The sequence below is a fragment of the Kogia breviceps genome, chromosome 11, assembly GCF_026419965.1.
Source record: "Kogia breviceps isolate mKogBre1 chromosome 11, mKogBre1 haplotype 1, whole genome shotgun sequence".
Classification (NCBI taxonomy): Eukaryota; Metazoa; Chordata; class Mammalia; order Artiodactyla; family Physeteridae; genus Kogia; species Kogia breviceps.
Genome location: NC_081320.1, coordinates 42,823,950 through 42,836,581, shown reverse-complemented (window position 1 = coordinate 42,836,581; position 12,632 = coordinate 42,823,950). Strand labels below are relative to the sequence as shown.

The window sequence follows — 12,632 nt, the reverse complement described above, 5'->3', positions numbered from 1 at the left end:
TGCTGACTTAGCCCCATCCAGCACCCTTTGGGTGGCAGATGTTTGCTTTCCTGTGGGCTTTTCAGAGACACCCCCTGAGCCCTCCTAACATAGCTCCTGGGATGTGGCAGGTGCTGTGTCCCTGTAGCGGGTGTCCCCCTCCCGTTCCCTGCAACCCGTTCTCAGATGGGCCGCCCCACAGTCTCTCGCTGTTGGATCCCCAGGTCCCGTGGGACAGGCTTCAGAGCAGCAGCCCCCTCCTCCGCAGGCAGCGCTGCAGTTCCATGCCCAGCCAGGACGGGAGCTCAGCTCCTCCCAAACGTACCCCCCGCCTCCTCTCAGCTACAAGCTGCTTGTGCTTCCTCGACCACAGCTCGGGTGCCAGGCTTGTGTGTCCCTCCTGCAGGGAACTCATTTCAGGGGAGGAGGGACAGCACTTCTACACTTGACCTCCGTGGGAGGTGACGGGGTGGTGGTGGTGGTCTCAGAGCACGGCAGGAGCTCTCTTCAAAGAAACCTCCGCACAAATCCTCTCTTAATCCCACTCCAGAAGGGGTGGTGAAGCCCCAGGAGTCCGGAAAGTGGATCCCAGGCCATGCCCTTGGTAAATTTCTGGAGCTCTGGCACCTGGCTCTGGAGTTTCACATCTCTTGTCTCCAGGTGTCCTGGTTGAAACTTCATTTTTAACCTTGTGCTGCATTTCATTTGTCCATTCTGTGGTCCATCAGGCAGGCATCTGCTATATGTCCAGCTCAGATTATTTGGGAAAACCGCACACACACACACACACACACATTATCTCTCTCTCAGACAAGCCCAGCACCGGGAGTGCTGTGGCTGGTGTGCTGTAAGATCTATAGGAGGCTCGAGGAGGGTGGACTGCAGGCCAGTCCTTGGAGAGGAGGAGGAGGCCAGGGGTGGCTTTCTAGCTCTTGCTCCAGCCTTGCCACCCACTTGAGTTTCTGCTGTGTCTGGTGACCTCTGGGAGCTGGCGTCATCATGACAACTGCCCCCCCCACCCCAATAGGATGTTTGAGCTGACCTGCACTCTGCCTCTGGAGAAAGACCTGAAGGTCTCCCTCTATGACTACGACCTCCTCTCCAAGGACGAAAAGATCGGGGAGACGGTTATCGACCTGGAGAACAGGCTGCTGTCCAAGTTTGGGGCTCGCTGCGGACTCCCCCAGACCTACTGCATGTAGGTGCAGGGCTCTGGCTGCTTCCCTGACTGTGGGCTGAGCCCTGACTGTGTGCCAGCCTGGGCCTAGCATGGCACAGACACTGTCTCTCTCAGTCAGCCCAGGTCTTATCCCCACTCCATAGATACGGAAACTGAGACCTGGACTTGTAAGTGGTGGGATTAGGATTTGAACATGCTTATCTGACTCTAAGAACCCAGCTCTTCCTCACGTCGTTATAATCAAGTTCTCCGTAAGGCACCGTCGAGGGCGGAGAGGGGAAGGAGAAGGGAGACAGACAATGGGACACACAGCCCCGCTGGGCCCGAAGGTGAACTCACATGTGGCCAGCCCCACCCACTTCTTGCCAACTTGGGTCTTGTCTGGGTCTGATTCTCTAAAGCTGGAAATTGGAAACATTTCAGTTCCAATTCCATGTGTACGTAAAGAAGTCCTTTTGTCTCTGAGCCTCAGTTTCTCTGTGTGTGAAACGGGCTCCCCAGTCATGATAAACAATCACACAGGGTGCCCACGGTCAAAGTGAAGGGTGGGTGATGCCGTGTGTGTGGGTACATAGGTCACTGCACACACCTCTGCCCCCATCACTGTCCTGGAGCGTCTCATCTTTGTCTTGTGTTTGGGCCTCAGCTCTGGACCCAACCAGTGGAGGGATCAGCTCCATCCCTCCCAGCTCCTTCACCTGTTCTGCCAGCAGCACAGAGTCAAGGCCCCCGTGTACCGGACAGACCGTGTAGTGTTTCAGGATAAAGAATACACCATTGAAGAAATAGGTGAGTTCTCCCTCTACCACCCTGTCTCTTGTGGGTCCTTTCCTGCTGGATGTAACCACTGGACACAACCCACACCAGCACGGTGTGGTCTTGAGTCTTTCCAGGGCAGCACAGATGGACTAAACTTGCACTTGGTATTCTTGGGACCGGTACTTACCTGGGACACCAGTGTGAAAATTAGAGGTCAAGGTGGGACCAGGGTCAGGGTGGGTCAGGGTCAGAGCTCAGTCTAAGACCAGGTTGGGGCCTGTCTGAGGGCAAGATGAGGGGTGAGTCTGAAGCCAGGGTCAGGGTCATGGTTAGGATCAGTCTGCTTCTGGGTTTGGGTGGGCAGACTGGTCAGAGTTTGGGTACAGCCCACCGCTGAGAAAGTTTTCTACTTAATCATACTAGTCTGCCAGCTTGACCTTGACGGTACCTTCTGAGCCCCCAGTCACAACTCCTGCACCTGAGGGTGCAGAGGGTGCAGAGGGTGGCAGGAAGCCCTGTAGCCCCCGTCTTGCCTAATGCTCCGGGTCTGCCTCATGCTTATGCCGAGGGTCCTGCCATGTGCTCCCTGCGTGTCTGAGATGCTCATAGGCCTGCATGGCCCACCCAGAGCAGCTCAGACTCCCCGGAGGTGTTTACAGGCCCAGCTGGTCCCTCACCTCCTGCTGGTTCCGGAGATGTTTGATGTCAGAGCTGGTGCTGAGGTTGTAAAAGGGGAGCGAGGCTTTGGCTCCCTCATCTCAAATCCCTCTCCTCCTTCTTCGTTTCTCTGATTCTCCGAGGTCATGGCTGAGCCAGGCTCCTTTCCATTAGGCCCTAACCCCTCCCCCAGTCTCTTTTCTTGTAGAACATGCATCTGTTTTAGGGGTGGTCTCATTTCTTTCTGCTAGTCTGTGAACAGCTTAAGTACAGGAACCAGGGCTCATGGTCATAAATTCATAGGAAAAGAATCCAGAAGGCTAGAGTTTGTGGGGCCTGACATCTCCCTGTTTTTGCAGATGAGGCCATTCAGACCATGAATGGTTAACAACCTGTCCGAAGTCACCCCGCTGATTAGAGGCAGAATCAGGTTCCTGGCCTGGTGGTCCTTCTGCAATGCTATGCTGCTTCCTTAGTGGCACCTATTAAAGTGGGCAGGGCAGGTTTGATGGATGGAACGTGTGTGTGTGTGTGTGTGTACGTTAGAATCTGTGCTGGTGAACATGGGCACACCTGAGTGCACAGACCTGTGTGTGTACATGTGTATAGACACTTGTGGACCCTCCTACCCCCAGTCAAGGTCTCTGTCAAGGCGGCTCCAAGTTCATGTTGCTGGATGGTTGGCCAGCCTTGTCAGGGTCAGAACCACCGCCGTGTCCTCACCCCATCCACAGTACCAGTCCATGACCCAACCCCTGGCAGGTAGAGCTGTACCTGGAAAGCACGTGGGGGAGGGGAGGGGTATTCACATGCAGTCATGTGCGTTTCCTAATGAGTGTGTGATCTCAGCTGCCCTGCTGCCCAGCTGTGTGACTGCCCGGTGCTTTATGTCTGTCATCTGTGAAATGGAGCTAATAATAGCACTTACCTTTTAGGGTTACTTTGAGGATCAAGCCCTGTTAATATTTATGAAGAACAGTGCCTGGCTCCTGCTTTATACGTGTTCTCTGTTACTGCTATTATTTTAGCTACTGCTACTAATCAAAGAGATTGCATGAAACAGAGAGTGCTACTGAGAGCACTTAGATGCCCAATCTGGGAGAAGAGCTTGTGGAGCCTCAGAGTTGAGAGCAATCTGGAAGGGCTTCCTGGAAGGAGTGGGCTTTGGAGCGTGGGGAGAATTTGTATTGGGTGGGAAAAAGCAAGGAGAGCTTACAGAAGAGGCTTGGTAGAGTTGGTGGCAATGGGGAATCTGGATTTTAAGGCCAGAGCCTGTGGACAACGAGGTTTCCCCTACAAAGAATGAGACGTGAGGGCCGGAAGAACTGTGTCTGGGCTAGGGGTGAGGCTGCAGTGTTAGCAGCTTCCCGAGGCCCTCGGGCCCCCCTACCATCTCCTGCTCACTCCACCCTGGCAACTATTTTGTCTTCTCTCTGGGGCAGAGGCTGGCAGGGTCCCGAACCCACACCTGGGCCCAGTGGAGGAGCGTCTGGCCTTGCATGTCCTCCAGCAGCAGGGCCTGGTCCCTGAGCACGTGGAGTCCCGGCCCCTCTATAGTCCCCTGCAGCCGGACATCGAGCAGGTAGGACCTCCACCCTCGGGCCCCAGAGCCCCTGACCCTCAGCTGCCCCTCCCCAAGGATAGCTTGGATATCCCAGAAGCACCAGTGGAGACCTGAGGATTTGGCTAATCCCTCCTTGAGGAGTTTCTCCACCGCCTGAATGGTTACCATTGTTGGCCTACGAGGGGGACCTCTTGAGCCTGGCCTCCCCTGGCTGCCCGCAGGCTTCAGGGTCTGGGGAAAGAGGCTCCTCCTCCATCCCCGTGTAGGCTGGACCTCTGGCTGCCCACAGGTCATTCTGAAGCCTCGCTGTTTCAGCCTGGCCACAGGGAGTCCCCCCCCTGCCATCAGTCAATGACATTCCAGATGGCCAAGCCTGTGCTGGGAAGTGGGGAGTTCAGACAGGGCGAGCCTATGACAGAGAGGCAGAGCAGCCATCAGGAGGGGCAGGGGAATCCTCCCAGGCAGAGGGAGGGAGGGCAGAGGGGCGGCAGGCCCAGGGGTGACAGGGGGAGGCTTCCTGGAGGAGGAGGAGGAGGAGGAGGAGGAGGAGGAGGAGGAGGAGGAGGAGAGAAAAGGTTACAGGCAGAGATGGGCCGAGGCAGCCTCTGTGGCACTAAGGTGCCTTTGTGGACAATGCAAAGAATATCCTGTCTGCTCTTTGGAGCTGAGCTCTCCTCGCCTTGGTGGCGTGGCCACCAGCTCCCGAGAGGGGCACTGCAGGTGTTGAAATGTCAGCTCTTTCATGCTCATGTGAACCAAAAGAAGTTAGGTCAATCCCTGCTCCTTCTTCTGTAAGATGGGGACAGAGATAACAGCCGGCTCTCAGAGAAAGAGGGAGCTAAGTGGTGGCAGGTAGAGTGGTTTCCTGTCGTGGAAACCCTCTGAGCCCCGATCACTACACCATGCTCTCTGAGCCTCCACAACTGTGTACACCATCCCCAAGGCTGAATGCCCCCTGCCCTCTTCCGCCTGGCACAGTGAGACTCAGCAAACATCGCTGTCTCCAGAGAGCTGCCCTGACCCCTGATCCCCAGGTGCTACCCCAGTCCTCGGCCTGTGGGGCAGTGGGCTCACCCCTGTGGTTGGCCCTATGGGTGCTGAGCCGCTCCACGCAGGGCCTGGGGTTTCTCTGTCCTGTGCTCCAAGTATCCAGTGCAGAGCAGGTGGTCAGGAGATGTTGGGTGAATGAAGAGGGTGGCGAGAGAGCAGGGTCGTGTCTCCCTCCCCAGGGGAAGCTGCAGATGTGGATCGACCTGTTTCCAAAGGCCCTGGGGCGGCCGGGACCTCCCTTCAACATCACCCCACGGAGAGCCAGAAGGTGACTTACCCCAGCCCAGGCTCAGAGCTGAACAGGGTGGTGGACTGGTTGCTGCGGGTGGGAGCAGGTGGTGGCTCTTGGGCCAGGCTTTGGGCCACTCAGGGCTCACTCTTGTGCGGGCCTGGCCAAGTGTCCAGCCAGGCGAGCAGCAGAGTCTTGGGTGAGCTGACTTCTTGGCTTCTCGGACAAGGACTGCCCGCCCTTTGGTGGGAAATCCACGTGGATTTGAGTCATCCTTCTCTGCAGGTTTTTCCTGCGTTGTGTTATTTGGAACACCAAGGATGTGATCCTGGATGACCTCAGCATCACCGGGGAGAAGATGAGCGACATTTATGTGAAAGGGTAGGAAGTCACCCTCCTTCCCACCCGTCCCGACTCCACGGTGTCGCCCCTGCTCCCTCGGGGGTGGTGGTTGGTTGGGAAAGGGGGAACTCTGGTGTGGGGAAAGGGGAGAACAAGAAAGGAAGGAAGGATGGCCTTATGGGAGTGGTCTCTGCCTTTGGGGAGTCAACCCCCACTAGATTTCTTCTTCCACATTAATCTTTGCGTTGAACTTACAAGGTTTGAGGATGTCCCTCAAGAGAGAAGTTAGAACATTTTGAAATTTATGGCACATTTGGTACATCAAGTTATTTTTCCTTTATCATTTACCAAGTTCAGTGACCTTCTTAATTCCTTGTTTGCTTAAGTTGAGGCTGTGTATTGCGGTGGAGACCTTAATTAGCCATGTTCTCTAAAATGTGTACGTCTAGTTGGATGGTTGGCTTTGAAGAACACAAGCAAAAGACAGATGTGCATTACCGGTCCCTGGGAGGTGAAGGCAACTTTAACTGGAGGTTCATTTTCCCTTTTGACTACCTGCCAGCTGAGCAAGTCTGCACTGTCTCCAAGAAGGTGAGTGTCATTCCTGTCCCCAGTGGTGTTAATCCCAGGGCTGTCAAATATCAGCCTGATCACTGTCAGAGCCGTGTCACTGTCGTACTCTTACCGCGGCCCCACCATTGTTGGAACCACCTCGGCTGCCGCTGCATAACAGCCACCACCGTTGTCCCATCACTGCCAGTGTCACCACCACCACCATGTCCACCACACCCACTCCTCCTACTTCTGCCATCATTGCCATCGTTAGCACTTCCGCCATGCCACAATCTCCCCCACGCCAGCGCTACAACCACTGTATGTAGCTAAGTCTAAATCCTAACAAACCAAGCCACAGCGAGGGCCATGGGCTCAGAGTGGGGAGAACATTGGTAGGGAAACGCAGCACGGGCAGCAGAGAGCCGTGGGGCAGAACCCCTAGGTTCAGAGAGCGGCCCCAGAGGGCTGTCTGGCCTGCGGTTTGGGTTGTCTGGCCCCCCGGTTAGATCAGGTGTTGCTTAGCCAAGTCCCTGCTGCTTCCCCCTTTCTCCCATTTCTGTGCCTAGGGCCTGTGGCCACTGTCCAGGCTAGTATCTCTCAGACCTGGGGAGGCCCGGTGCATCAGCCGGGGGAAGGGGCAGCTCCAGAGACCTCAGCTCTTTGTGGGTTAGCATCTTCTAGTTGAGGCCTCATCTGGGCCGTGAACTCTTTCCTCCTGAAATAGGTGGGTCCCAAGGCGGGTGGTGGCCCCGAGCCTGCCCTCAGGGAGCAGCCCCCAGAGCACATGGAGGAGGGTGCTGTGGGCAGGCAGCTTCTGGAGGCGGAGGGCCCCTCTGTTGGAGCTTCCAACTACTGCGTCCCACCTAGAATCAGTTCCACCTGCACGTGCTTTCCTGCTGCAGAGGGTGAACGCCTCTCTGGAGTTTGGGTCCTGCTGGTCCCGTTTCCTTCCAGAGGTGGCGCAGGGCTTCAAGGCAAAGCTTCTGTGCCTCCTCTTTCTGTCCTGAACGGTGGTGTGGCTTAAAGAAGGGAAATATGTAATGGACCTAGGCTGCCTAGGTCCTCTTTATCCTCTTCATTACATCCTTCCCCCATGACCCCTTCCTAACCCAACAGACAGAATCATCTGCACTTCAGAGAAACCAGAATGTTCCACTGAACATTCTGAAACCATCAAACAAAAGAAAATATGGGTTAAATAAGGTTTAATGAATTCTTTCACCCAGGGATGCCTACCAGAAAGCAGAGTTTAGCAACAGCCCTGGATGCTGTGTAGTCAAGGAAAGCCTAGCCTATTTGTAGGTTTAATCTTGTTTGCGTTTGTTCAGCATGTTTGTCTATCAAAAGACGTTTCCATAACAAACCAAATGCTGCATTTGCTGGGGAGAGCTCCAAGTCAAACAAACAATGCCTGTCCTTGCTGTGGACGGAGGGAATGGGGAAGGGCGGCCGGGCCCTCCTTCAGGCCACCTCCCGTGCTCATCAAGCCCTACACGGGGTGAGGCGTGGCTGGGGAACCGAGGCTGAGAGATGCCGATGGGCCCAACACGGGAGGCGGGACCACCTCTCTGTTGTGACAGGCGGAGATGGGTGCAAGGAGCTGCAGGGAGCAGAGTCTTCTGTTCTTGCTACAAAGTAGGAAGAGAGAGAATCTCCTGGCACTGTGGCAGGTGATTTGAGACAAATGACAAAGGCGGGAAACAGCTATTGTTGAGTGAAGGAGAGAAAGGCAGCTAATTGGTGGTACCTGGCAGTTCTGAGGGCCCAATGGGATTGCTGATAAAGAATTTGAGGGGGCTCCACTTTGGCAACAGTGGGGTTTCATCTCTGCCCTTTAGACACCAGCAAGGAAGGAGAGAGTTGAGCTGACCCACAGTGGAGTTCCAGAGGAAGAGAGGGGCTTGAGGGGACCGACCCATTGGCCCGATGGCCCGCAGGCCTGGGCTGGCCCTGGGAGAACGAGAAGGCTATGGGGGATGCTGAGCCGGAAGGAGTCAAGGAGGCTGGGAGAGGCACACCCGGAGTGGGGAAGGCTGAGGGAACGGGACTTCCGCCCGCTTGATGCCAGGCTCCAGAGAGGGTGGCTGGAGGGGGTGTGTGGCAGAGGTCAGAAGAGGAGGTTGAGAACAGTCAAGGGGTTCTGAAGTCAACCAGGAACATGAGGGAGGAACTGGCTTGACCCGAGACAGGGCCATCGGGTCCCTCTGGGAGAAAGGACCCTGGGAGGAAGGTGGAGCCGTGCCCACAGTGGGGCACCAATCAGCTGGTCTGGGCTAGGGGACTAAGACTGGGGGCGGTTAGTGCAGGGGCACTGCACCGCCTCTGGGCTCCTTGGTCCTGCTGCAGAGCCAGCCCTCTGCCGAGGGCTTCAGTGCCTCTGGCAGGCAGGCCCTCCAGGGACCCCATTAACCAGACCAGACTGTTGTAAAGCACAAGGTCTCCTTTCATCCGGCGGCTTTGAACCACCGCTGGTTGCCCCGGCCGGCTCCCCACCTGGAGCCCAGCACACCCACCAGATCCGGCCTGTGCGTCAGGCAGCCATCCTGCAAATAAACAGCTAGTAAAAGGGCCAAGACTGGGAACGTAATGAGTGCCTGGGACCTGGGGGGCCATCCCCAGGCTGGAGCCCCAGCCCAGCTGCTCCCACCAGGGGCTGTTTGAACCTCTGGCTCATTACTGAGCCCATAAACCGGGCCGGCCAGAGGCACGGAGGATGCTGGCGTCCCGTACAGGCGGGCCTGCAGAGCTGGCCATAAAAGCCGTGCCAGAGGAGGGAGGCACCTGCAGGAGGGCTGGGGCCCGGAAAAGGGGGAGGCACCAGATGGGGGTCGGGAGTGAGGGGCCAGGTGGGGACCTGAGCCCCTTCATCAACCCAGGCTGCAGCCAGCTGCTTTGCAAGGTGATCATTCCTCAGGGGGCACCGGCCACGGTCTTTGGTCACGGGACCTCTGTGGGGTCCGCGTGATCTGGAGCGGCCACCAAGGCTGTGTACCCAGGGTACCTGGGCCCAGACAAACCCTGTGTGGTCATAAGTGCTCCCCGACTTCCGTGGAGTCTGTCCCCGTGAGACTGGGTCCAGGTCCCTGCTGTGACCTGGCACCCACCATCTGCGGGATGGTCGGTGGGTCCTTGCCACCCACTCAGGTAAAGCTACAGTGAGAGGACAGAGAGTAGGTGTGAGTGGGAAAGCCCCAGGGACAGTCCTTTGGGTAGAGTGTGACTGGACCCAGGGGCGGATCCAGGCCTCGGCGCGCCAGTTCCCAGCCCTTAGCTGCTCCATGAGGCCTTGGTGGAGAGAAGCCCAAGACAGTGCTGTTCCAGGCTGACTGGTCTGAGGGAGGGGGAGGGCACAGCAGTGGGCTGGTGAACTTCCCAGCACCGGGAGCTTTCGGTGTGCCCCAGGGCAAGCTCTTGGAGGTGAAGGTGGGGTGGGCTGGGGGCACTGCCCCCAATGCCAGCTCCTTACAGTGGCGTGTCAGGGGTTCCCCACTGACACCCAGGTTCCCAGCCGGTCCACCTTGTCCCCAAGATCACAGCGGCAGGATTAAGAGACTCTTGAACCTGACTGGGTTGGAATCCAGCTTGCCACTTCCCAGCTGGGTGACTTGGATAAATTACTCGCTCTGGTTTCCTCAAGATAGTATCTCCTCGTAGGTCGTTGGAAGCATAAATGATTTCATAGTGGGAAAACGCTGATGCCTAAGAAGTGCATATTAATGTTGTTTTTATTAGCTGTCAGATCTTGGGCAAATTCTTAACTTCTCCAAGCCTTTGTTACATCATCTGTAAAACGGCAATGAGAACGTTGACTCATGGAATTGCGAGGATTAAAGGAGCTACCTTACGTCAAGTGAGCCTGCATGGTCCCCTCCTGGGCCCTTGAACACTGCCCTCTGGTGTCTCAGCAGTCTTCCTGCTAGGACCTGACTCTGGCAAGTCCCTAAGGGACGTCCCCCTCCACTGCCTCCTCCAGGCAGCCTTCCAGGCTAGAAGAGACCACTGCTCCTCTCTAATCCTGCTCTCCTGCTTCCTCCTCTGCTTCTCCTCTGGGCCAGGATGCTTTCTGGAGGCTGGACAAGACAGAGAGCAAGATCCCCGCCCGAGTGTTATTCCAGATCTGGGACAACGACAAGTTCTCCTTTGATGACTTTCTGGGTGAGCACCATTTCCGGTCAGCACTATTTTGCCTGTCGGGGCTGCCCCAGAACCCCTGCTGTATGTTTGTGGGCCTCTCTCAGGCCTTGTGGGAAGGCTGGCAGGAGGATCAGGGAGCTCAGGGTCACTGGTCCCCGGTGCTGAGTGAGGTCGGTGACACAGAGTAGTGCCAGGGTGATCAGGGTGGCCTGCCAGCCGAGGTGGCATTGAACTCTGGGCCGTGTTGGTCGGTAGGACCCAGGGAAGGAAGAGAGGGGAGCGCAGGGTGAAGGCAGTGCAAGCAGGAGCTCCGTCACTGGCTGTCTGGCCTTTCACGTGACAGGATCCCTGCCACCTCAGTCTAGTGAGTGAGTGGCTCAAGGCTCTCTTTGCCCTTGTGCCCCAGAGACTGAGCAAATGAACACACCTGGGGCCAGGACTCTGCTTGGGGAAAGTGTGCTGCAACCCTGACTGCGGAACAGGGAGCGCTGGGTTGGAGGACGAGGTGGAGATGGTGCCTTCACAGGGTGAGGCGTGGGGCCCGCTGGCTGGACTGTTGAGTAGCAGCCCCATTGCAGCTATAAAAGTTCACTGGGAAAATGTGGCCTATCCCTACAATAGGATGTTATTCAGCCACAAGAAGAAATGAGATCATGCTACACCATGGGTGAACCTTGAAAACACACCAAGTGAAAGAAGCCAGATGCAAAAGTACAAATATCGTATGATTCCTTTGCATGAAATGTCCGCAGTACGTTAATCCACAGAGGCAGAAAGTGGTTGCCTGGGATTGGAAGGAGAGGAGGTTGGGGACCGACTGCTCGTGGGTCTGGTGTTTTTTGAGGGGTGATGAAAATATTCTGGAATTAGATAGTGCTGGTGGTCTCACAACTCTGTGAATATACTAAAAGCCACTGAGTTGTACACTTTACAATGGTTAAAATGGTGCATTTTGTCATGTGAATTTCACCTCAATAAAGAAATAGTGAACCTGTGAGAAAGGAGGCCCAGGAAGTCATGAGTCCTGTGTTGCAGTTCTGCTCTGCCACCTGGGGGCAGGGCGGGCTTGGACGAATCACTGGAGCCCTCCCTGGGTGGCCCGTGATTGCAGAAGTCACCGAGCTCTTGGGCCCCTGCAGAGGACGCTCTGAGGAGCAGCCCCAGCAGGAATGGAGAGGAGGGCTGCCTGCCCGTGGGGCTGCTCTTCACCCCACTTCCCCCTGACCCTGAGCCTGGTCCCCTGAACTTGGAGGACTGGGAGCTGCTCCACAACTTCACTGTAAAAGATTTAGGGTGTCAAAATCATAGCACCAAGTGGGACTTTTGTTCTTTTACTTATTATTCTGGTATACATAATTCCTGTGGCAAAATTAGAAACTGGAGATAAGCAATGCCTCCCCTTCCTATTTTATTATAATCTCACTACCCAGAGATAACCTTCACTAACATAACTAAGATAACCTTCACTTTGACGTGTATTATTATTTTGGCATGTATCTTATACAAGCAAACACATATGTGTTATATGTGTATTTTATATATATATATAATATATATATATATACACACATGCATATATGGCATATAGATAGCAAAACTGGTTTATGTTACACATACTGTCTTAGAACTTGATTTTGGGGAAAACAGTATATTAAAAACATTCTTTCTGTCAGGAGTTATCCATCTGCATTGTATCTGCATCATGGTGCTTAATGTCCTGCCTGATGTCCCATCGGACCCTCACTAGTCCCCCATAGGTGCGTACTCGGCTCATCTCTAGGATTTCCTGCATGAGTGACAGCCTAGGCTTACATCTTTGGACCCTTTGTGCATATCTTTCCTGAACTCTAAGAAGCAGATTTTTAGAGTCTTTGTACATTTTAGTGGTTTTTGAAACATTTTGTTCAATAGCCCTCTAGAAAGATTTTACATTTTTATATTCTCACCTGTGCCCTGTTTGCCTTAAGGGCACCATTTTCCCTAAACTTTTGCTGCCAGTGTTATCTTTTTTAAAAAAAAATTGCCAATGTGGTACCTCATTTTTATCTTTTTTTGCATTTCTTCATTACTTGTAAGGTACAAATTTAAAAATATGTTTGTTATCCATATTGTTGATGGGATTTTCTTTTTTATGGTTTTGGGATGGTCCTCTTTTATTGTTGATTTTCAGAGCTTTTTATATA

The 12,632-nt window shown here is 54.7% G+C and overlaps 1 protein-coding gene across 37 annotated transcripts in view; it reads left to right on the top strand.

Moving 5' to 3' along the window:
* The window catches only part of DYSF (dysferlin), a 227,321-nt gene that overhangs the window by 199,436 nt on the left and 15,253 nt on the right, over window positions 1-12,632 (top strand). For all 37 annotated transcript variants that reach the window (XM_067007423.1, XM_059079730.2, XM_059079726.2 and 34 more), the window contains 7 exons: window positions 1,007-1,177; window positions 1,806-1,948; window positions 4,018-4,157; window positions 5,369-5,457; window positions 5,704-5,799; window positions 6,210-6,351; window positions 10,371-10,470. In XM_067007423.1, the coding sequence (XP_066863524.1) occupies window positions 1,007-1,177; window positions 1,806-1,948; window positions 4,018-4,157; window positions 5,369-5,457; window positions 5,704-5,799; window positions 6,210-6,351; window positions 10,371-10,470 (881 nt within the window). The remainder of the gene's footprint in view (window positions 1-1,006; window positions 1,178-1,805; window positions 1,949-4,017; window positions 4,158-5,368; window positions 5,458-5,703; window positions 5,800-6,209; window positions 6,352-10,370; window positions 10,471-12,632) is intronic.